The sequence below is a fragment of the Nansenia antarctica genome, assembly GCF_963989245.1.
Source record: "Nansenia antarctica genome assembly, chromosome: 8".
Taxonomy (NCBI): domain Eukaryota; kingdom Metazoa; phylum Chordata; class Actinopteri; order Argentiniformes; family Microstomatidae; genus Nansenia; species Nansenia antarctica.
In genome coordinates this window covers 19,319,983-19,346,034 of record NC_137678.1, presented here as the reverse complement: position 1 = coordinate 19,346,034, position 26,052 = coordinate 19,319,983, and the positions used below count along the sequence as shown (strand labels likewise).

The 26,052-nt window shown below is 44.7% G+C and overlaps 1 protein-coding gene across 1 annotated transcript; it reads right to left on the bottom strand.

The window, feature by feature from the left end:
- On the bottom strand, window positions 1–24,228 carry LOC308163989 (targeting protein for Xklp2-B-like; the record flags this gene model as incomplete). The annotated part of the gene is made up of 14 exons (XM_080538156.1): window positions 1–111; window positions 420–607; window positions 1,081–1,192; window positions 1,756–1,902; window positions 7,145–7,318; window positions 7,549–7,644; window positions 7,865–8,084; window positions 8,590–8,728; window positions 8,858–9,026; window positions 9,451–9,599; window positions 14,277–14,386; window positions 14,723–14,845; window positions 23,579–23,693; window positions 24,135–24,228. 14 exons carry the CDS (start codon window positions 24,226–24,228, stop codon window positions 1–3), a joined length of 1,947 nt encoding a protein of 648 aa, XP_080394282.1.
- Between the last annotated feature and the right edge of the window lie 1,824 nt (window positions 24,229–26,052).

Below are 26,052 nucleotides of genomic sequence, written 5' to 3'. Positions count from 1 at the left end.
TCACATTCGGAAGCGGTCTGAGAAGTTGGGAGTCAGGGGCATGGTGAGCGAGACCTCACTCTTCCTCAGAACCACTGGCTTATAGTGCCGGACTGGCTGGGCCTTGTGGACCTGTAGGGAGAGATTGAAAGTCTGGTTTCAAAACATCCTGTGCTTTCCTACGAATAGAAATAGTCCAAACAAAACGCAATATGGGGATCTCGGAACCTGTTCAATTTCAAGTGCATCCTAAATTAACTTTAAAAAAGATTCAGCCAGCATCAATGAGAATAGTCTGCCCTCAAATGCAATGCTTCCATAATTCCTGCATTATGCATCGGTCCTTCCCAAAAGCAAACCAAGTCATTATCACGACATTGACGTAAGTCTCAAACTAACTGAAAACAAGTCGGAGCACCATCTCTTCCCAGTGACATCACCTGTTCTTGGCGCAGCAGTGCGGTCTCCTCGTTCTGCCGCTGCTCCGTCTCCCTGCGCCTCGCCTCATCCATGCAAGCATTCAGCGCCTCCCTCTCACACAACCATTGCTCAAACTCCTGACGCTCCTTGGCCCTCCTCTCCGTGGACAACTGGAAGCCCTCTAGAACTGTGGAATTGTTAATGTCTTCTGAAGAGCCAAACGGAGGAGGGGTTTCCAAAGATAGGTGGGGGGGTAGCAGTGAGGGGAAAATGAAACATGAAAGGTGCGGTTAGGTGTGAGAAGCAGGGTTAACCAAACAAATCCCTGTGTAAAGTAGGCAACCCTGGTCCATCAGGAGTTTTCTGGCATGTTTTGGCTCCACACTTGCATACTGAAACATTCTGCGCTTGAGGTGGCTTATGATCCAAGAGGCAGCTGTGATAGACATTTATACAGCTGCGGACAGGATCCCTGTTCTACTATGCATTTCAACCAGAAGGTTCTGGAAGGAAGAGGCCCTTGTTTGGAGGGACTGTTGAGCCCCTGCAAGTGAAGGAGGGAACCATGGCTGAAGGGTGGGGAGAATGTAGGCATGTCTGACCAGGGTTGTCTAACACTGCCACCGTGTGAAAAGCAGAGGAGCTCAGGCTGTGGACACAGAGGTGGGTGTTCATGCTTACCAAGGGCCGAGCGTCTCGTCTTCCTGGGGAGGAAAGGCTCCTTGTGTGTGACCGTGTTGGGCCGGGCTTTAAAGGAAGCAGCCTCGGCCTGACGCTTCTGCTCCTCCTTCATCTAGAGGGAAGCAGCATTAGTGCGTTTCATTCAATTCAACTTTATTCACCATGTGCAGTGCACTAGGAACATGGTATTTACATACGACAACACAACAATACTCAAGACAATTTATACAGTACTAATATGAGTGAATAAATATATTGTACAACTTAGTGCAAAAACATGTAAAGTGCAATGATCAGGAGTTATTGAGGAGGGCTATGGCTTTGGGGAAGAAACTGTTCAAGTGGCGTGATGTTTTTGACCTGATGGCCCTGTACTGCTGTCCAGAAGGGAGTCATTCAAACAAGCTGTGAGCTGGATGTGAGGGGTGAGCCACAATTTTGCATACTCAGGGCACTAATACAGAAGGGGAGAAGCTTCTGGGTCAAGTCATTATTTGACTAATATAAAATAGCTGCTGTACAGTTTCAAGTCCTCTTATACTGATAAGTATAATATTACACTGCATTTGGTTCTGGTTTCGCTATTCGGTCTCCCACATGAAAAGTTTAAACCAAACTGAATAGGCAGAGACCTTCAGGTTGAAAACTCATTTAAATGGAGATCTACTTTCTTACCTTGAGCTCCATGCGGTCATTCTTGACCGCCCCCCTCTCGTCCGCCATCAGCCTGAAGGGCTCAGGCTTGGTGGGCTCCGCCACCTTCTTCTCAGGCAGTACCACCTCAGAGAAGTCTGGCAGGGGCTGGGCCTTGAACGTCGGCACCTGGGAGGATCCAGAGGAACATCATGACACTGTCTAAAGCCTGGTACACACAAAGATAATCTGGCCCATTTTCAGGCATGAAAACAGGTCGGGGTGAAAAAGGTGAGAAGGATATGAGACCCGGATCCTGCTAGGGCAGTCGGAGACTGAGAGCCAAAAAAGATTATTGGGGTACCAGAAAGAGACACATCATACATGCGGGCTCACAAAAGCTCTCCCTCTCTCACACACACTCCAATAGGCTACGAGACCAGTGGCGTCATTTCAGCAAAAGCCACGATATGGCATGGTACCGAATGGGGGGGTAGAGGTGGATATTTTCCTCCAAATCAGTTATGCAAGTCAATTTTAGTGAGTTGTTTCTGTACAAAAACGAAAATATGAATGTATAATTAAGTGCAAATAAAGTATCTTTACATGTTCACATGTAAACATACACATATGTTGTATAAGAAACTAGACTGACAACTTCTCATGAAATGCACAACAGTGCAGCTTTAATATAAGCTAGTACAGTGTTTCCCAAACTGTGGGGCGTGGGGGGTACTGCAGGGGGGGCGCGAAAAATAAATAAAAAAAAGAATATATACCGTATTTTTAAAAAAAGTCGCGCTTTTTTTCATAGTTTGGCTGGTCCTGCGACTTATATATCAATATATATAATTTCATACTGACTGACATGAACCAAGGAGTAAACATTACCGTCTACAGCCGACAGAGGGCGCTCTGGGCTTGTGACAACTATATGCTCCTCCTATACCCCTGAAGAAGTTATCTAAAACATTAGCTTGTTGAAGCTAAGCAAACGGTAGCTTGGTGAACTTGCTTACTGGTAACTTGCTTGTTGGACTCGCTGGCTTGTTATTGTGACCCGTGCGCTCCTAGTCAAGGGATTACTGGTCCCTGAATGCAATTGATTTTCCACAAGGAAAAGCTGGTTCGGGGGAACCTGCCTGCCCAGACGGAACTTTTGCCGCAGGTTACATCAGAGACGCCTGGGACAACTGGCGTCTCGTTTGCTTGGCAGTCATGTCGATTGAGGACGTGGAAGATGTTTTCATTTTTGGATTTATGATAGTTGGACACATTGGACTCGGTTTGAGTGCTGCCATGATCTATCGGAAAATTAAAAAGATGGGAGCAGTGATTAGAGATCTGCGCGAACTGCCCCTCTTGATCAAAGAACTGGGGAGAGTGGCTGGAATGCAGGGCGCTGCGCTTACGGATCTGAACCATAGGGTTCTGGATCTGGATCGCAAGGTGGGCAATCTTGCTGCTCCCCGAATTGGCGAATGACAGGAGACCCCAAATTTTCGAGAGGTTTGATTCTATGGAATGCTGTTTTTCCTCACAGTGAACCCATTCACCTGATTATGGCTCAAAAGCTCCCCCATGCCCTGAAGCCTCCATGCAGCGTGCCAACCCACCCACCCCCCCCCCCCCCCCCCCCCCCTCTGGTGAACTTTGTGCCGCCTTCTGGGGCAGTGCTCAAGGCCGTTGTCCATGGCGACACTGATTGCTGCTCTACGAAGACGGGTCGGACTGACCCAGAACATCCTCCCTCCCCCCACCCATACCTACCCCCCCCTCCCCCCGCACATGCCACCCCACCACCCCCCCCCCTCCCTTCTCTACAGTATTCTGTGGACATATATGGCGCCGCACATGGCAGCTATGGTTTTACAGTTTGTTGTGTTCTGTCTGCACTGCTGTCTGTCCTGTGTTGTTTTGTTTGCATTGCATTTAGAAATGCTCTTACTGTAACGCCAAATCAAATTCCTATATGTGTATGCTTAATGTGTATGCATAAATGGCAATAAACGTTATCTCATCTCATCTCATCTCATTACGGTTAACAGGAGGCCGGGGGTGAAAAGGAGGAAGTGGAGCACCAGTTTTAGAAGTCCGAAATTCGGTGTGCACGCCGAGTAGCAGCCACAACACGGCGCATTGTTTGTTCAGTGTGTTCGGGGGCTATCTATCTCATTAGCCATGTCACTGTTTCCTTGGAGCTAATAACCTAGCACGTAGCACACAGCACCTGATCTGCTAACTGAGAACAGCCTTTTATTACAACTGTGTAATAAACTTGAACTTTTTTATAAGACGCTCTCAGTGCCTCTTTGTTGAGGGGAACCTGGAATTACTGGAGGTTACATTATGTTCATTTAGCCTATTCAGCCTCCCAGGTATGTTCTTTATGCTATTGTGTAGTTGAATAAACTTGCCTTTCCAGATTAAATGTCTGTTCTTGGTCTTGGATTTTGTGAAATATATTTCTAAATAAATGCGACTTAGTCCAGTGCGACTTATATATGTTTTTTCCTCTTAATGTCGCATTTTTTGACTGATGCGACTTATAGTCCGGAAAATACGGTGTATATATATACACGCGATCCATGTGCACCCAAGCTCAACACATATATACCATATACCGTATTTTCCGGACTATAAGTCGCACCCGAGTATAAGTCGCAGCAGGCCCAAAATGGGTCAGGAAGAGGAAAAAACCACATATAAGTCGCACTGGACTATAAGTCGCATGGTTCAAGGGAACGGGCTTGGCGGAATCAGCGGGGAAAGAAGACCCTGTTGAGCTTGACTCTAGTCTGGCACTGTGAAGAGACATGAGAGGATTTGTAAGCCCAGGAAGGACATAATTCACGTTAAAACTTCTTCTGAAAGGTTAGAAATACTTAAATTATCGAGTGTAAAGCCAGGGCTAGCTAGCGCGTTGCTAACGAAGGTTAGCAAAATGGCGTCGCGGGAGCAAGCAAACAGGATGGAACAGCCTCTGAAAGGTAATAAATGACTTTAATATCGTGTATAACGTTCATAATAGCGTGTATAACGTTCATAATATAGTGCTTAATGTCCACATTGTCGAGTGTAACGACTATTTATCGTGTATAAGGCCATGACAAGGATAGCTTGGTGAAAAACGGAAGTAGTTAGGATGAAGGGCGGCCTACAAACAATGCAACATTGAACAGCCTCTGAAAGGTAATAAATGACTTTAATATCGTGTATAACGTTCATAACATCATGTTTAATGTCCACATTGTCGTGTTTAATGTCCACATTGTCAAGTATAATGGCTATTCTATCGTGTATGAGGCGCTAGCGGAAGTTACTCCTTGGTTCATGTCAGTCAGAGATTACCGTATGTCAGTTCATGTCAGTCAGAGATTATGAATTATTGATATATAAGTCGCACCTGACTATAAGTCGCAGGACCAGCCAAAGTATGAAAAAAACCGCGACTTATAGTCCGGAAAATACGGTATCATACTTCCGTTATATATCGAAAAATACATATAAAACGGAGGTATGATATATATGGCAGTCTCACGCGCCTGTCACGTCTCCAGTACATTAGAACTTCGCATCCTTTGATACATATGGCGGGATGTAAGGATCTTGTAACTTCGCAAACAATGGCAAAATTGAAATAGTTTACTCTATGTTCAACTGCCGCGGCGAAGTTACAGATCCTTACATCCCGCCATATGCATCAAAGGATGCGAAGTTCTAATGTACTGGAGACGTGACAGGCGCGTGAGACTGCCATATATGTGCCGTTTTATATGTATTTATCATCATATTTATATCATCAAGGATCTTGACGGGATGTAAGGATCTTGTAACTTCGCAAACAATGGCAGAATTGAAATACTTTACTCTGTTCAACTGCCGCAGCGTTGCCTTTAATATACAAATATTGTATGACCCTCAGCCTGCTCACACGGCGCGGCTCCACGGTTCTTTGGTGGAAAGGCATTTTTAAAACACGAAAATCATCTGTCACTACCTTTTCCAGTTGAACATAGAGTAAACTATTTACATTTTGCCATTGTTTGCGAAGTTACAAGATCCTTATATGTATCAAATGATGCAAAGTTCTAATGTAGCTACTGGAGACGTGACAGGCGCCTGAGACTGCCATATATCATACCTCAGTTTTATATGTATTCATCATCCTATTTTTCGGGCATTTAGCTCATTAAACGGCGAAAATCACTGGCGGACCAGGGTTGCGATTCCATTTAATTTACAGGGAACTATGTGTGAAAGGGGCTAACAGCTTGCAAAATAGGCTGACAACGCTAACGTTAGTAGTTATCTGTACTGTATCTGTACTTAGTAATGTTAGTACCAAAGTTAGCCATCTATCGTTAGCTAGCAATTTGTATTTTGTTAATGTTACATTCTTATCTCAGTATTTGCGACTTCAGTCCTTGCTTTCTCTCAGCATACAAAAACAGCGGCTGACGTTCTGTCACCAATTTCTTCACCAAGGAGTTTCACGCGCACATTACAGTTTCAGCCCTTCACGCCTGCGCACCTGTTCGCTACGTTGCTTCGCTTTTCTGTAGCCCTGGTAGGGCCATCAACGGCCCATCAAAATGTTATCGTTCGAACGTTCAACGTGCGCTCCAGACTAATGGGCCGCTCCCCGCCCCCCCCCCCAAAAAAAAAAAAAACTCATCGGAACTATATGATTCAGGGAAGTCACCTATTTTGGATTCAAAATGGCTAATTTCGACGAAAGGTGAGCGATTATCATGCCTGCATTTTGGTCCCATTTCCCCCCTTCCAACCAAGGACAGCAAACGGCCGATTATCGGATGGCTCTAAAGATTATCCTACAAGATTATCCTGTGGTGTAAGGTGTGTTAAGAGTCCATTTCTCCCGACAATCTGCTCAGAAAATTATCAGGGCCGACGATTGTTAAATATTCTATAAAGATTAAACGTGTTTTAGATTTAGAAAATCTTTGTGTACCAGGCTTGAGGCAGGTGTGGCTCTATGTTTCCAGGAGGAGTCTGGTGTGTGTGTGTGTGTACACATGGGGTTGGGAACAGGCAAGGACCATTGCTGTCATTTAGTAATCTCTGGTGCAATACTTGCCTGGTAGGTAGGGAAGGCATATTCTGATACTGTTCACTATTCATCCTGTAGTTCTATTGCTACTTCTGTATTCTACCAACCTTCATTATTTGTCAAGGCTTAGCATGAGCACCGAAGGTGCAGTACACTATTGGCAGGCCATTGGTGTAATATGCCATTTAGCTACACAAAGCAGTGAGCGCATACATTTCAGTATATGGTCCCAGTGGGAACCTTTGTCCAAGTCAGCACTGTCTTGAGCCCAGTCATCAGTTTCAAACATTTCCCCTCACTTTATTCAGGGTTAGGGTTTACAACTGGTTCAGGTGATGTGTTGGGCGGACGACGTACCTCTTCATTTCGCAGGTCATCCATTCTCTTGTCTTTCAACACCTTCCTCTCCCTCTCCCGCTCATCGAAGGAGAAGGGGCATACCTCCACCTGGTTCTTCTCCTGGAGCCTGGGCTGGAATGGCACGCCATAGAGGGGAGCAGCGTGGGCTTTCATTGGGGTGAACACCTTCACCTGCAACCAGAGTTTGGGGTCAGATTCACTCACAACGTCAAATCAAATCTGTAGGGACTCATCCCTAAAAAAGGTCAGTCCGAAAAAAACAAGAAATTAGAGCATGCCCATTTTGAAACAGCTCAACCCAGAAGGTGTGGGCCGTGGAGGTCCACACGAGACCACTGTTGAGGTCTGAAAACGCCAGAGAAACTAGTTTGGAAGTGAAACATCACTTTGTCTGCCCTCACCTCCTCCACCTTTCTCTCGATCCGTACCCTCTTCTTCAGGGCAAAGGCAGGGGATTCTGGGACTGTGGGATTCGCCAGCTTCTTCTCTGGGACACCCTGTCAACAAGTGTGGGGAAGAGACCATTAACATAAGCATCCCAGCGTTATGGACCATCTTCAGAGTGGCGTACGGTTGCAGAACCACGTCAGCCAGACAAATGACCTGACAGTGAGGAGTCAGCTCTATTTAAAGCATGTCGATCTACAACAACTGACTTTTTGAAGGCATTCGATCGTGGGTCATGTGCCAACGTCAGGCCTGGCTAGCAGCACTCACCACCACCTCATCCAGGATGCGGAGGGGCACCGGGCGGGAGTGGAAGGTGAACTGCTCCTCGGGCTCCTCAGGCTTCTTGTTGGCCTGCCGCGCCTGAGCTCTCTTCTCCATCTGCAGGTAGAAGCCCTCAGGCTGGGTGGGCTCCTTCACCGCCGGCTTCTTGGGGTTCAGCGCCGCCTCCAAGATCTTCCTATTCAACTCGAGGGCTTTGAACTTGAACCTGGGGAGAACCACACAGGTTAGAGCACCCCAAGGACTGCCAAATCAGGACTGTCACAATCTGTAACATTGACATTTTGGTCTACCAGCCAAGGTGTCTGGTGAATGAGAATTCTGGCCGATTTTTCTTTTAACCAATATTAAAAAGGCAAAGGTCACAATGAATACATTAGCACGACTTCTGACACATTGAAAATGATTGCCTGCACAGAACAAACCTCCTGTAGGCTTTAAGTATAAATATTTTCCCCTGGATGTTATGTTGTGATCTTGTGCTCCATTTGGTGGGTGTTAATTGTTTACCCTTTCTCCATGGCTGGTTCACAACTAGACATCTGAACACATCTGTGTTCAAATCTACATTCACTGACCTGAAGTGCATAACAACTATGCACCCGTTTTCCCCCGACAGGGCTAATAAAACGACGACAACCAAGATCGAAAGACAGAAACGTGAGAAAACTGGGAGGCAGACCAGATGAAGCGTTGGACTAAACTACACGTACTGTTGCTGCTTCTGCAGCTCCTCATCCTCCAGCTCAGCGCTGCTCTTCACCAGGGTGGACCGGGCCCTCTGCCGGGTCATCAGCTGAGGCGTGTGAGGGATGGTGTTCCTCAGCTGCTCCAATTTCACCGGAGACGGGCCTGGATAGAGGGGAAGGTGAGGTACCGTATTTCAGTTGGAGTGTCAAAAGATCTGTGTTGCCTAGGAATCCCCAGCCATGATCGGGGACACAGAATTGATGATTGAAGAAGCAAAATCAGAACACGTACCCTTATCCTGACTCTGCTGGCTGCGCAGGTGATAGCGGTCTGGGGTGCGTCTGTGGAACTGCTCGATCTGCTGGGCGTAGGGGACGTAGGCAGCCTCGTCCGCCCTCCGCTTGCCACCAGTCGACAGGTTGAAAGGCTTTGGCACGGTGGTGCCCTTTGACACCTTCATCTGAGAGAGAAAAGTAGATCAAGTCAGATAGGGGGGGACAACAATTACCCAAGAGGATGGCAATAAACTAGTATAGTCCAAAATGTGGATCTCCACCGGCCACGCTGCAGTAATAAGCGACCAGTTAACTTTTTTAAGAATGAAAAAGCAGCGAGAGACAGGACCGATGGCAATCCAACAGCCTTCATTTGATTGAGAACGGTGTTTCCAATACACCGCGACATGAAGTCATGATTTGAATCATTGCAATTTTGTGTTTCAACTGCAATGCCAATGCCTATTTGAACCTGTACCCAAGAACTTCACTCCTTGTATCCGTATATTGATGTAATAAAAGCAATTCTGATTCTGATTTAGGGCTAGTATGGGCATAGCCCAAGAGCAGTTGTGGCAGGTGTCTAAAATATGGAGGTTGAGGTTCTACCGGAGAGATGGGGTGTTTGCGGAGCTGGGCGTTGAAGTCCATGGGCTTGTGGACGTCAACAGCAGGGCCTGCCTTCACTCGGCCGTCCGTACTGAAGTGGAACTCCTTTGGGACCGTGGTGGAGAGAACCAACTTCTTAGGGAGCTGGCCTGATGACACAAGTTGGAATATCTCTTTACAAAACAGACAAGACAGTTGCAACACTCAACTTTAATACCCAAATCTGAATTGAAACCCTAGACATTTGAGGTGATCTCAGGGATTGGATAGGCATAAGCAATGCATTAGTAGTCAAGAAAAAAAACCTGTACCACCACGCTGCCTACATCCACCCAATCCCAGGGGTTGATGGGGGGGGGCACGGGGGAGATGTCAGGGCTACTCACTGCCTGCCATAGCAGCCTTGTAGCTGGCCTCGGTCCTCCTTCTCTGGTCCGCTACTTCCTTGTGAAGGCTCATGCGCTCCAACTCCTGTTGCTCAGAGCTCTTTTGCCTGGGGTAGACATAAGTCATTATAGAAACTTTTTAAAGGCCGTTGAGGTTTGCTGCACAGGCCAGCCCAAACATGGCCCCAATATTGTTTAAATTACATTTTTATATTTCACATTCTAACCAGCGGTAAATAAGTGGACCGTTTCAGTCCACGTCAGGGTTTTAACAGAGTTTACTATTCATTAGAAAAATCACTCAACTCTTTGGCTAGCTGTCATAATGCTACCTCCCGTCTCCATTTCTATGTTCTCTCTGGTTTGTGACTCATAACGCATTATGTACAACATTTCTAAAAAGAAATCAAACCAGTCCATGGCCGCCTCTCTGCACGACTCACTTGGTGTTGTTAGCTGCTGCTGCCCGGGCCTTGACTGCCTCCAGACGCCCGCTGGTACGGGCGCCACTCCTGCGGCCGCCACTCCTGCGTCTGACCAGCTGAGACGAGGAGGCGCTCCTGGGAAAACAAGCACAACAAGGGTCAGGTTACTGTATTCTACCCCCGCAAAAAAATAAATAACTTGATTAGAAGCATCTCTATTCAAAGCTGATTGCATACTCCTAAAAAAAGAAAAGGTGCCACAAAATTGTACCGGTATGAGAGAACACAGTGATAAGACCATGTGTCCATTTCAAAAGTTCTGATGGCCATTCCAAGTCAGTGCATTATTGATAAAAAAAACAATCCCTTGAAAAGAACGTTTGCCACCACCGTGAAAGATAAGACACTGCAGATTTACCTGGACAGACGGACAGCTGTTTTTACAATGGATGGTTTAATGCTGTAAAGAGTAACACAGTCAATAATAATAATAATAATAATAACTTTAATTTATATAGCGCTTCTCAAAAACCCAAGGACGCTGTACTGTGTCTGGCTCAAGAGGGTCCAAGTCTGCCATGACAACAGCAAACATGCACATCCTATAGTCTCAGGCGTTGGACAGAAGCAAATGTAAAGAGGATTGTCCTCCACTCTGATATAATACACCCACTGGGATCTTCACCAGGGGGAGCAAATAATATTCCCCTTTTCTGCCATGACAACATCCAAGAGTATGTCGGTTTAGAAACCAAGCCACACGTTCTGGTGATGATCCCAGATAACGGTGGCTGAGGGCAGGAGAGAGCCAGACACTGAGGAGGACAGGAGAGAGCCAGACACTGAAAACTGTACTGACCTTCTTTGCTTCTTGGAAGGTGGTGCGTTCTCGACGGTGGCATTCTTTTCAGGTTGTGGCACTCCTTTCACTTTGCGCTTCGACACCCTTTAGTGGAGAACATTTAATTTGTGTGTAACAGAGGTGTAATACAAAAACGGAGGTGACCAAAGCTTTGGGGGGAGGGAGAGTTCAAAAGGAGCCATTTGTTTATTCTTGTCCATTACATCTGAAAAACAATTGTATTTATTTCACAATTGTGGGGCTCCAAAAATGAAACAGTTTAGCAATAGCATTAGTCTAACAATTGTATGTACAATAGGCACATTGCCTACATCCCATATTCTGGAAATGTGGCTTGTGGAACATCAGGAGGGTGCGATTAACTCCAGGTTAGATCCAGGTTTAAATCCGATCCGGGCGCTAATTTCAGCTTGCATTCGGTTCCATCAATAAGGCTCAAATAATTCGCTGCAATCCTTTTGAGTAATTCTGGTCACGAGCAGACTTACAGGCTGGTTTAGGTAATGCGTGCGTCAAAAATGTCTCACAGGCGGAAACTACATCCCGAACGATAGTTCCTCAAGTGTCTTTTAGGAAATATTAGTTCCCACTTTTTACGAGATAGTTTGACCGATAGATAGATAATTTGATATTTTGAAAGTGTGATCGATCGATAGATATTTTGAAAGTGTGAGATATAAAACAATAAATAATAATAATTGGTATGTCTATCAACTTGCATTGGCGTCATCACAGCGGTGTGTTTGTCCATGGGCTTGTGGACGTCAACAGCAGGGCCTGCCTTCACTCGGCCGTCCGTACTGAAGTGGAACTCCTTTGGGACCGTGGTGGAGAGAACCAACTTCTTAGGGAGCTGGCCTGATGACACAAGTTGGAATATCTCTTTACAAAACAGACAAGACAGTTGCAACACTCAACTTTAATACCCAAATCTGAATTGAAACCCTAGACATTTGAGGTGATCTCAGGGATTGGATAGGCATAAGCAATGCATTAGTAGTCAAGAAAAAAAACCTGTACCACCACGCTGCCTACATCCACCCAATCCCAGGGGTTGATGGGGGGGGGGCACGGGGGAGATGTCAGGGCTACTCACTGCTAGGGGTGTAACGGATCACGGAAATTCCGTGATCCGTTCGGATCGCCCTCCACGGTTCGGAACGCGTGTGTACCGCGGATCAATTGCAAAAAAAAAAAAAAATTCTTTTTAAACCTTTATTTTACCAGGAAGTCACATTGAGATTAAAACCTCTTTTACAAGAGAGACCTGGCCAAGACAGGGTCAAAATAGTAGCTTAAAAAACAGTTCAGATAACAAGACAGGACATAAGACAGTGGCAACAATACAATAGACAAACAATGGTAGGGGTATTTACAAGGTGATTAAAACATTGAGAAGTCTAACCAAAGCAGGTACAGCGAGCGGTGACCACATCCTTTAATCTACGCTTGAAGATACTTATGGAAATAAGGGCCTCTAATTTAAAAGTAGTCTGTAGGTCATTCCAAGACCAAGGGCCATAATAAGACAAGCTTGCCCTTCCAACATTGTTCATGATAAGTGGCACCTTGTATTGTAGCCATCTACGAGACCTGAGACCCGAGCCACTCGGTATAGGGATGAACTTCAGGCCCAGATAATTCGGTAAGAAGCCAGAGATGATTTTAAACACAAGAGTGTACCAGTGTTGGAGCCTTCTGACAGAAAGAGATGGCCATCCAACCAGACTATACAGTGTACAGTGATGGGTCCTGAAGGCACTATTGGTGATGTATCTTAGAACTAGTGTTGTTCCGATACCGATACTAGTATCGGCATGGCCACCGATACGCACCAAAATGCTGGTATCGGTATCGGCGAGTACTTTACAAAAACGTAAGTTTTTTTTTATTTTTTTTTATTTTTTTACTTAAGTTTTACAAAAACTTTACGAGTTTTACAAAGGTTTTGAGCAGTGCCAGACTAAGTGTTAGCAATAATTTTACATCGAGGTTATTATGCGGCTCAAAAAACATGTTTTTTTGTTTTGTTTTTTCAAACGCCGTGGTATCGGATCGGTACTCGGTATCGGCAAGTACTGCACGGTCAGGTATCGGTATCGGTATCGGGATCAAAAAATGGTATCGGAACAACACTACTTAGAACCGAATGATACAGGGGGTCTAGCTTGGATAAAGTGGACAGAGAAGCAAACCTATATACTGTATCACTGTTAACAAGTAATAATATTACTTAATATCTTACTTAATATCTCTTGTAAATCACAATGTAGGGTTGCCATGAAAAGATAGACGCGACAGTTGCGGGCTTTGTTTTACTCTAAAGCGCAATGATAGGTTGATAATGCGAAAGAAAAAGAATCCGTTGTTTGCTCACTACACGTGAAGCTGGGAATCCACAACAACAAGGCTGCGTTCGTAAATCCGCTCTGGAATCTGATCAGCGTTCAAGGAACGCCTCTTGTCCAATCAAATTACTTGGTCCCTTTATGACGTCGGACCCAGTGTGCGCTCCGGCGCTCTCAAAGCGAATTTACGAACGCGGCCCAAGTGTATCATGTTACGTTGTTCGGCGGAGAAGAACTCGAAATGCCTCCCTCGTCATTTAAATCCCATGTATGGGAGCACTTTGGCTTCTCTGTCAACTATGACGGGAGGCACGAAAAAGGTAGCTCGACAACTTCTGATAATGTAGGCATTTTTTTCATACCATGTTCAAAATAAGGGTTCACTTTATTATTTTGTTAAAAGTGGCATAAAACATGTTTATTCATCTGCTTTAAAGAGCCCAGTGATTCACTGCTGCAACCAGGCGCCTCCTCCCCCTCTCCTATCATTTAAATTGAGTGTATTTCAGTATAATTATGTAATGTTTGAGTGTAGAATATGTTATATATATTATATATATGTATATATATGTATGTATATATATATATATATATATATATATATATATTACCAGTTTTGACATCTTGAATGTTGTTGGTTTTTGTCACATAGTAAAAGTGGTGTTTTTACAGAATTCAAGGAAAAAGCAGTTTTTATAAAAACAAAAATGTTTTGTGTTGATCCGAAAAATGATCCGATCCGTGACTCAAAAACCGTGACACGATCCGATCCGTGAGTTAGGTGATCCGTTACACCCCTACTCACTGCCTGCCATAGCAGCCTTGTAGCTGGCCTCGTTCCTCCTTCTCTGGTCCGCTACTTCCTTGTGAAGGCTCTTCATGCGCTCCAACTCCTGTTGCTCAGAGCTCTTTTGCCTGGGGTAGACATAAGTCATTATAGAAACTTTTTAAAGGCCGTTGAGGTTTGCTGCACAGGCCAGCCCAAACATGGCCCCAATATTGTTTAAATTACATTTTTATATTTCACATTCTAACCAGCGGTAAATAAGTGGACCGTTTCAGTCCACGTCAGGGTTTTAACAGAGTTTACTATTCATTAGAAAAATCACTCAACTCTTTGGCTAGCTGTCATAATGCTACCTCCCGTCTCCATTTCTATGTTCTCTCTGGTTTGTGACTCATAACGCATTATGTACAACATTTCTAAAAAGAAATCAAACCAGTCCATGGCCGCCTCTCTGCACGACTCACTTGGTGTTGTTAGCTGCTGCTGCTGCTGCCCGGGCCTTGACTGCCTCCAGACGCCCGCTGGTACGGGCGCCACTCCTGCGGCCGCCACTCCTGCGTTTGACCAGCTGAGACGAGGAGGCGCTCCTGGGAAAACAAGCACAACAAGGGTCAGGTTACTGTATTCTACCCCCGCAAAAAAAAAAAAAACTTGATTAGAAGCATCTCTATTCAAAGCTGATTGCATACTCCTAAAAAAAGAAAAGGTGCCACAAAATTGTACCGGTATGAGAGAATACAGTGATAAGACCATGTGTCCATTTCAAAAGTTCTGATGGCCATTCCAAGTTAGTGCATTATTGATAAAAAAAACAATCCCTTGAAAAGAACGTTTGCCACCACCGTGAAAGATAAGACACTGCAGATTTACCTGGACAGACAATGGATGGTTTAATGCTGTAAAGAGTAACACAGTCAATAATAATAATAATAATAACTTTAATTTATATAGCGCTTCTCAAAAACCCAAGGACACTGTACTGTGTCTGGCTCAAGAGGGTCCAAGTCTGCCATGACAACAGCAAACATGCACATCCTATAGTCTCAGGCGTTGGACAGAAGCAAATGTAAAGAGGATTGTCCTCCACTCTGATATAATACACCCACTGGGATCTTCACCAGGGGGAGCAAATAATATTCCCCTTTTCTGCCATGACAACATCCAAGAGTATGTCGGTTTAGAAACCAAGCCACACGTTCTGGTGATGATCCCAGATAACGGTGGCTGAGGGCAGGAGAGAGCCAGACACTGAGGAGGACAGGAGAGAGCCAGACACTGAGGAGGACAGGAGGGAGACAGACACTGAAAACTGTACTGACCTTCTTTGCTTCTTGGAAGGTGGTGCGTTCTCGACGGTGGCATTCTTTTCAGGTTGTGGCACTCCTTTAATTTTGGGCTTCGACACCCTTTAGTGGAGAACATTTAATTTGTGTGTAACAGAGGTGTAATACAAAAACTGAGGTGACCAAAGCTTTGGGGGGAGGGAGAGTTCAAAAGGAGCCATTTGTTTATTCTTGTCCATTACATCTGAAAAACAATTGTATTTATTTCACAATTGTGGGGCTCCAAAAATGAAACAGTTTAGCAATAGCATTAGTCTAACAATTGTATGTACAATAGGCACATTGCCTACATCCCATATTCTGGAAATGTGGCTTGTGGAACATCAGGAGGGTGCGATTAACTCCAGGTTAGATCCAGGTTTAAATCCGATCCGGGCGCTAATTTCAGCTTGCATTCGGTTCCATCAATAAGGCTCAAATAATTCGCTGCTTGGTTGCTATGCAACCAATCCTTTTGAGTAATTCTGGTCACGAGCAGACTTACAGGCTGGTTTAGGTAATGCGTGCGTAAAAAATGTCTCACAGGCGGAAACTACATCCCGAACGATAGTTCCTCAAGTGTCTTTTAGGAAATATTAGTTCCCACTTTTTACGAGATAGTTTGACCGATAGATAGATAATTTGATATTTTGAAAGTGTGATCGATCGATAGATATTTTGAAAGTGTGAGATATAAAACAATAAATAATAATAATTGGTATGTCTATCAACTTGCATTGGCGTCATCACAGCGGTGTGTTTGGCGCAGGGGTTATGGCAGCCAGCGAGAAGTCCGAAGGTTGCTGGTTTGAGACTTGATTTAATTTAATGTTTTTATTTAATTTTTTACATTTAACCGAAGCTCTGCCCAAATATCGGCAGCAGGTCAAATGCCCCACTCGGGGGGAGAGGACGTTAGACCACTGCTACTGTACCATCAAGAACGCCTACCACGCTGTCTCCCGAGCTGCGCTGGGCAAATCTGACCACGACATTGTCCATCTGATCCCATCCTACAGGCAGAGACTAAAAGTGTCAAAACCTGTAGTTAAGTCGTTCAGAACATGGGACAGCGAGGCTAAGGAGAAAACCAGCGCCTGGTTAGAGCGGGCTGGCTGTGACGAGGGCTATGTGGAGTGGGCGGGGGCTGAGGCCGGTAACGACTTGGATGCGTACACTGACACTGTGACGTCATTCGTCAGCTACTGCGAGGAGGTGTGTGTTCCAACTCGGACCAGGGTCAGTTATAATAATGACAAACCCTGGTTCACAGCCCAGCTCAGAAGGCTGAGGTTGGAGAAGGAGGATGCCTGGCAGAGGGGTGACAAGAACAGGTTTAGAGACGCCAGGTACAAGTTCGAGGCAGCTGTTAAGCAAGCAAAACATCGCTACTCTGACAAACTGCAACAACAATTCTCAGATGGCAACGCTGCCTCTGTCTGGAAGGGTCTAAAACAAATTACCAACTATAAACCAAAACCCCCTCAGACCACAGAAAGCACTCTCCTTACAAATGAACTGAACAAGTTTTACTGCAGATTCGAACTACAGTCTGCCCCCTCTACTACCGTCCCCCCTCCCCCCCTCTCCCCAACCTCGTCTCCTCCTCCCTTCTCTCCCCTGAGCCCCACCCCCTCTGCCCGCACACACCTCTCTGTCTCAGAGAGAGAGGTGAACCGCCTGTTCAAGAGACAGAACCCCCGGAAGGCGGCCGGTCCGGATGCTGTCTCACCCTCCATGTTGAAGTTCTGCGCTGACCAGCTGTCCCCTGTGTTCAGCAACATCTTCAACTCCTCCCTGGAGTGCTGTCAGGTACCAGCCTGCTTCAAGACCTCCACCATTATCCCTGTCCCCAAAAAGTCGAGGATCACAGGCCTGAATGACTACAGACCCGTTGCCCTGACCTCTGTAGTCATGAAGGTCTTTGAACGCCTCGTCCTTGCCCACCTAAAGTCCATCACAGACCCTCTCCTAGACCCCCTGCAGTTCGCGTATAGAGCCAACAGGTCCGTGGAGGACGCGGTCAATATGGCCCTACACCATGTCCTAGAACATCTGGACACGGCCGGGACCTACGCCAGAATCCTGTTCGTTGACTTCAGTTCGGCATTCAACACCATCTTGCCACCCATACTGGAGTGTGGGCTCTCTGCACTGCAGGTGCCTGACTACACCTGCAGGTGGATCACAAACTTTCTGTCCAACAGGACCCAGCTGGTGAAGCTCGGGAAGTCCATCTCTGAGCTGAGGACCATCAGCACCGGTTCCCCGCAGGGCTGCGTCCTGTCTCCCCTCCTGTTTTCCCTCTACACCAACTGCTGTACCTCCAGCCACCAGTCGGTCAAGCTCCTCAAGTTCGCGGACGATACCACCCTGGTAGGGCTCATCTCCAGGGGGGATGAATCTGCTTACAGGAGCGAGATTGACTTGGTGGTCTCCTGGTGCACCCGGAACAACCTTGAGCTAAATGCTCTTAAGACAGTGGAGCTGATAGTGGACTTCAGGAGGAACCCACCCCCTCCCTCTCCAATCATACTGGGAGGCACTCCAGTCACCACAGTGGAGTCATGCCGCTTCCTTGGGGTGACAGTCTCTCGGGACTTGAAGTGGGGGCCCCACATCGACGCCCTCACAAAAAAGGCCCAGAAGAGACTGTTTTTCCTGAGGCAGCTCAGGAAATTCCACCTTCCTAAGACCACGCTGGTGAACTTCTACACGGCCATCATTGAGTCCATCGTCACCTCCGCCATCATCATCTGGTTCCCCGCTGCAGCGGGTGATACGCTCGGCGGAGAGGGTGATTGGCTGCCCTTTGCCCCACCTTGAGGCCCTGTTTAAAAGTAGGGCTTTGGGGAGGGCCAGGAAGATCATGGCTGACCCCGCACACCCAGGACACGGTCTCTTCGCCCCGCTCCCCTCAGGCAGGAGGGTGCGGTCCCTAAATACTGTGAAGGCCCGTCATACAAACAGCTTTTTCCCCACAGCCATCCGGCTCCTAAATGCCGCTGCCCCCCCCCCCCCCCCCCAACCCTGACCTGACCCCTATCTATCTACCCTCCCTCCACCCCCACCCAGAGAGCTTTGGACTGTCTGGATATGAACACTTGAACACTTGATCTCTGCACTTTATATTTATATTAATTATGACTCTTGCACTTTGATGTTGGTTTGCACTGTCTTGTCCTGTCTTGCACCTGTCCTGCTGTAAACCGTGCTCCATGGTACCAAACCAAATTCCTAACATGTTTACATGTCATGGCAATAAAAGACTCTGATTCTGATTCTGATTCTTCATGCAAATCGATTTAAACAATATATATATACTGTATATCTTATCTGTCTGTTAATCATCTATCCATCAGTAATCATAAGAAAAAATAATCTATGCCAAATCCAGGGTCCAGTTAGAAGAACATAATTTACTACTCAGAAAGGCTTCAAACACCATTGTAATCGTGTTAGTTCTTGTAAATTAGCCTGCACCATCATTTTATAGCCTACATACTTTTTTAGATGAGATTTTAGATTAGATTCAGACAACAAAATGCAGTAAAAAGTGTGTCAGAAGAGGGATTTGAACCACCGTCTTAAAATGACGAATAAATACTATGGCAGCGGTCAATACCCTATGCCAGTGTTTCCCAAACTGTGGGGGTACTGCAGGGGGGGCGCAGAAATAATATGGGAGGGAAAAAAAAACATATGTTCCTTTTCAACCCATAATAAAATATAAAACTATAGTTGGATATATGTGTCTTGTTATTATTAGAAGAGAAAATGTAATGTTTTTACAACTTTATACAATTAATTATATCAATCTAGGTGGGGACCGGGTTATGGGGGGCTCGAAAATATTTCCAATTACCCAAGGGGGGCCTGATTGAAAAAGTTTGGGAACCGCTGCCCTATGCCATGTGCCATGGCATGGTGACGGTACGACTGCATGTAGCCTGCTGCTAATATCACCACAGTAGTAAATATTAATTTATTAAAATATAAACGTATAACAATATCATCTCCCCCCAACTACAGTTTTTTCCAATCAATCAGAAATGGAAAAAAGGGGGGAGGAACAGCTACCATAGCTTCAAATAACCTAAACTGCAGGAGCATATCCTTTGATATATTCTCCTCCTTTGAATATCATGCCACAGTTATGGCATGCCAACCACCTATTCTTACGGTAACTGTATACAGGCCGCCGAAACCAGCCCCTACCTTCCTACCTGACTTCTCTGAGTTCCTATCCATTATCCATCCCAACTATGATAGGATTATTATCACTGGTGATTTTAACTTTCATGTTGATAATGAGGCTGACTTGAGGGCTAGGGAATTTATTGACCTCTTGGAATCTATGGATTTTGTCCAACATGTCAATGAACCCACTCACAATCATGGCCATACCCTTGATCTTGTGATTACAAAGGGTCTTGAGGTCTCAATATCAGGTATCAGCGACCTGGCCCTCTCTGACCATTTCTGTATTTTCTTTACCATTGTAACACGTAAAGCTGAAAGCAATGCTGAACGTGTTGTTAAAAAACGTTATCTTACCCCTGCAGTGGCTGAACATTTCAAAGCTTTAATGAACAGTAATCACACAACTCCCACGTTATGTGAAAACGACTTAGTAATTACCTTTAACAATAAAGTAAAAATGGCCCTAGACTCCCTGGCACCTACCAAACTAAAAAAGGTTGGAGCCAAGAGGAGAGCACCATGGCGAAACAGTGAAATAAATCTCCTAAAGAGAACATGTAGGAAAGCTGAGCGCAGATGGAGAAAGAGCAAATTACAGATTGATCAGAATATTTTTAAAGAACATCTATCTGCCTTTAACTTGGCAATGCGAAATGCTAGAAAAAATCACTTCTCAAAGATAATATCTACAAACAAGAATAACCCCAGGGTCTTGTTCTCGACAATTGATTGCCTTGTAAACCCTGCTCCTAGAACTCTAGACGGCGCAGCCTCTGTCACCAAATGCGAGGAATTTGCAGCCCACTTCAGGGATAAGATAACAAATATTAGAATGTGTATTACTCAGGAAAGACTAGGTTTGTGTAGCACCACAGATCCGCCACCACAGAACATGACTATGAGCATGTTCACCATGATTAGTACGGAAACATTAGGTAAAATTGTGTCACAGCTTAAACCGTCTACGTGTCCTCTTGACCCTATTCCTACCACCTTTTTTAAGGACATTTTTGAATCTGTGTCTGATGACATACTAGGCATTGTAAATCACTCCCTACTTAAAGGGATATTTCCAGCGGCGCTTAAAACTGCCCTGGTTAGACCCACCCTGAAGAAAAGTAACCTAGATCCTTCTGATCCCAAAAAAACTGTAGACCAATATCCAATCTCACTTTTCTAAGCAACATTTTAGAAAAGGCAGCGTATAGACAGCTTCATGAATTCTTAGTCCTAAATAATAGGTATGACCCACTTCAGTCAGGTTTCCGATCATACCACAGCACAGAAACCGCTTTGCTTAAGGTAACTAATGACCTTAGGATAAATGCAGACTCGAAAAAACTCTCGATTCTTGTACTCTTAGACTTAAGTGCAGCCTTTGATACGGTAGACCACTCCATACTTATTGAGAGACTTGAAAACTGGGTTAGCCTCTCAGGTCCGGTCTTAAACTGGTTCAGGACTTACCTGGCTGACTGAGACTACTTTGTAGCCCTTGGTGACCATAAGTCAAAAAATTATAGCACAACCTGTGGAGTTCCCCAGGGGTCCATTTTAGGACCGTTGCTTTTTAGCCTATACATGCTACCCCTCAGTTCTGTTATCAAGAAGCATAGCGTTAACTACCACAGCTATGCTGACGACACTCAGCTTTATATCTCAGTAACTCCCAACGACTACAAGATGATCGACCACCTGATAGACTGTATTGCCGATATTAATATTTGGATGACACAAAACTTTCTCCAACTCAATCAAGAAAAAACAGAGGTATTGATCATTGGCGAGAAAACTGGGAGAGAGAAATTATCTGCACACTTGAAAACACTAGCTCTTAACACAAAGTGTCAGGCCAGGAATCTTGGTGTCATAATTGACCCAGATCTAAATTTTGAAACTCATATTAATAACACTATTAAAACATCCTTCTACCATCTAAGAAACATCACTAAGGTACAATCATTTCTCTCCCAGGCAGACACTGAAAAATTAATGCATGCGTTTGTTACTAGTAGGCTAGATTACTGTAATGCTCTCCTGACAGGTCTCCCCAAAACAATGATAAATAGACTACAAATGGTTCAAAATGCTGCTGCTCGTGTCCTTACTAGGACCAAACGGAGAGCGCACATCACACCTGTCTTGAGATCACTACACTGGCTCCCTGTCAGTTATAGAATAGACTTTAAGATCCTTTTACTAGTTTATAAATCACTTCACTGTGATGCACCCAATTACATGGTGGACATGCTCATAAGATACACACCAGCTAGACCCCTACGGTCTAGTGGCACGGAACTTTTAATAGTGCCAGAGGCTAGGACAAAGAGATTTGGAGGATCAGCTTTTAGCATATATGCTCCTAGATTGTGGAACACCCTACCTGAGGGCCTGAGGTTGTCTAAAACTCAGGACATTTTTAAGCGTGACCTCAAAACCTACTTATTCAATGTCGCCTTTTGATACTACGGGAGACATTGGACATTATAGAACTAGGATCACTAGGCCATTACACCATACTCGTGTTTTGAGATTTGTGTTGACAGGAAAATGGACCCGGGTGCTGATGAGGCACTGTCAGCTCCAAATAGCACCTAGAGCAGTACTGGAACCGGTACAAGGGTGTACCAGGACCACCATCAGGTTGTATTGCTGTCATCTTTATTGTCTCTATTGTGTTGTTGCATCATAACTGTGCTTAAGTTTCTCTTTTGGCAGGACCTGTGACCATACTGGATGCAGAACGATGCAAATACAACACTAAATTTATGGACAGTGTGTACGCCGATAATATGCAAGGAATTTTTCCTGGATACATGGTGTACAGGTTTTTGCCCTTGCTTGCTTGCTTGCTTTGTGCCGGTGGTCCTTGGCCTCCCCTGGGGGACCGCTGGGTACTGGTAAGCAAACTGGCTAGTAGTCGCTCTATTGGTAGAGGGCTGCAAGGGAATTTTTCCTGGCTACATAGTATACAGGTTTTTTACTTTTGCCTGCTCGCGGCTCTGTCAGTATTGATTGATTGATTGACTGATTGACTGAACATTTTCATTGTGTGAAGCGCATTGAGTTGCATCTTGTAAGAAATGCGCTATACAAATAAAATTTGATTTGATTTGAACAATAAGTGGGGCTAGTATGACCTACGCATTTAATCGGTCAGCAATTTCGTGCCAAACCATTTCCCTCGCCTTGTTAATTGCGGCAGTATTGCACTATTTTACATCTTCATAAAGATCAATAAGTAGGAGTGCTGCGCAAAAAGTAGGACCGCTGTGGAGTGTAGTATCTTCATTTCGACAGTTCGACTCTTTATGGGGCTCTTTATGTCTGCGTGCACACGCCCATAGAGGATTTCTAAGCCAGTGTTCTGTGAACACTGATGACACAAGGCTGATCCTTGAATCCCAGTCACGAGTTGCCTGAACGCGGCTCTTATTTTAATCGCTGATATACTATGAATGAATGGTCTTTATTGTCATTGATATAGTACAGGTACCATACAACGAAATTTGGGAGGGGGGGCTCCCCTGGTGCTAGGAAAAAAAACTAAAAACAAGAAGGGAAAAGAGCTGGTTCACATAAATAAAGGCTATGTACACTATCCACTATACTATACAAATAAAACACTGTGCTGTACTCTATGCTATACCTATTCTAACATTTCCTATCTCAGAACCTTACTAATCAACGTTCGTGGAATACCCCCGAGGTTAACTGGTAGAGCATCAACAAACTTTCAAACTAACAATCATGTCAGCAGAGCAAATGTTTAAGAAATGCAGTACACCGTCCTACCTCAGTGGTTGAGCAGGGGGTGCCCTGGCTGGCTTGGCGGCCACCTGAACTGGGCCACTGCTACCCCAAGTTACAATGTTTGTGGCGGGCACAGATGACGTGCTTGGGGCATCTGCTGTGGGAGACAAGACAATTTCACATCAAATGCAACACAAGACCACTCGACCCCTGGTGATAGAAAAGCTGATTAACCACTCAAAGAAGATGCTAACAAAAAACTACAGCAGCAAGTCTTCTGATGTGCAAATGCAGCATTGCCCCTGTGCTAAAAGGTCAATGGTAAAGCAACTAGTTGATGAGGACCTACCAGAGCTCGACACCACCACCAGGGGAGCAACAATCATCTGGGGCAAGCCTGATTTTGGGGCAGCTCCACCAAAGGACAGGCCATTTCTCAAAGGGGTGGCATGGTGCAAGGCTCCACCCTCGCCACATTGGTCTGCAGAAAGTGACGTTCAGCAATATAAAATGACCATACGTGTGACTAATCTCCAAAAGCATGCTTGACATGCAAAGTATGACGCTTGCCAAAATGGCTCACAAGCAAACGTCTTACCAAACCAATGGTCTGCATTGTCCGCCTCCTCAGTGTCCAAAGATTGGAAATCCAACACATGGGACGGTGCATCGAATTCATAGTGCTCATCCATCTCCCAACAGCTGAGGTCTTAACCTAACCTAAACATCACATCGTTGTCATTTTCAAAGACAAAAACAAGTAGCCTAACTGCTTGAGTGTTCTAGTGTTCTCGCCTGGCTGGTTTGTAGCTGAACCGCCTCGCCCTGCCACGGAACCATCAATAACATCCGTAACTCATTCAGTTCAAGTGTTACAGTTAGTACTAAGTCATTCGTAATAATGTGATTTAATGCATTTAAAACAATTTAGTTAACCAATTAGCCTACTTCATTCTGGAACCACATTATGCTACACAGCTAGTCTAGTTTAGTTGTTTAGGTCGCACACTACCACTGGTAGTACCGGACCGAGAACGCGCCTTCTTCAGACAACACTAATACGTTTATCCGAGAAGGGATAATGGTTTCCTTGGCATTGGTATCGAGTGACCGTGTAAGCAGGGCGACTAGTCAGCACAGTTATTATCTCATAGCAGAAGAAAACACATGAAGCAAGAACGCTAGCTACATGGCTAACTAACTTGACAAACCGCATACGGTAACGTTATCTTAGCTTCCATTAAAACGCTATTTGTAAACACTGACATAATAGTTAGCTACGGTATCCGTTCAAATGAAATATATTACCTTAACGTGTACCTATTTGGTACAATCTCAAAAAAATGTATCACGGGAAGCGCCGTTGGACTGCAGTGTGAACATCTGGGGGACTGGCGCAAGTGACCGTTTAAATTTCCTCTCGCTAACCGAGCAGTGAGACAAGGCTGCGGATTGGCTGAGAGACAAGGCTGCGGATTGGCTGAGAGAGGAAAACAACTCTCTCAGCCAATCCGCAGCCTTGTCTCACTGCTCGGTTAGCGATTGGCTTCTGTAGCTGATTTCAATGACGTAGTATCAAAAACACAAAATACTGTTCACAAATCCTGTCCAAACAATTTTTTTTTTTTTTTACATTATTTTGATAACTCTACTATCGCGGGTATATCATATCTCTGTCATTTCAAATAATACGACTTTTAGATATTATAGACATTGACTAAGAACTGTGATTAGGTTACAGTGTAAATAAGTTAAGTGTTGTTAAGTGTTGTTGTTGTTGTCATGTTTTCTGTGTGTAAATTCATTGTGTAATTAAAATGTGTTTGTATTAGGCTAATTGTTCTTGGATTCCTTATTCAATATGCTTTGTATTTATTTATTTTATCTAGTAAGGACTGTGGATTAAGGATTGTGAGATATGACTATGGTGGGCTAATAAACACACAAACAGATAGGCCTACTGGATATTTAGGTATTGAGAAAATCAGAAGGTACCACCAGGGTATTAAAATCCCATAGCTGAGAGACTGTTGGGCATATTCCAGAAACATATAGAAGAGTTTTAGTTTCATTCAAGTTACATTTCTTGTCTGTTAATTTCAATTGAAAGCGTACTTGTGAGCAGATTAATTAATTATGTCATTGCTTAAACAATATATATCATAAAAATCAAGTAATATTTGTACGTGAAAAAATGTCTTTTGATGCATTGGCTCGATTGTTTACATTTCAGTTGGTGCCCACTGTCTAAGCACACATGTCAGTAGCTTTAACAACCCATGAAATGATTTAAATCATGAATGAATTGAAGTCTATTGTCACCGGTCTTTAATCATCCTTAACAACTTCTGATATTCAGATACAATATGATAATAATAATCAACAACAACAATGATGATGATGATAATAATAATACAAATAAATTAGATGAAAACAAACATAAATCAAAGCCACAACACTGTCTGCATGCAGGGTACACTTCCAGCTTTTACACAATAGTTCAAAACAAAATCATC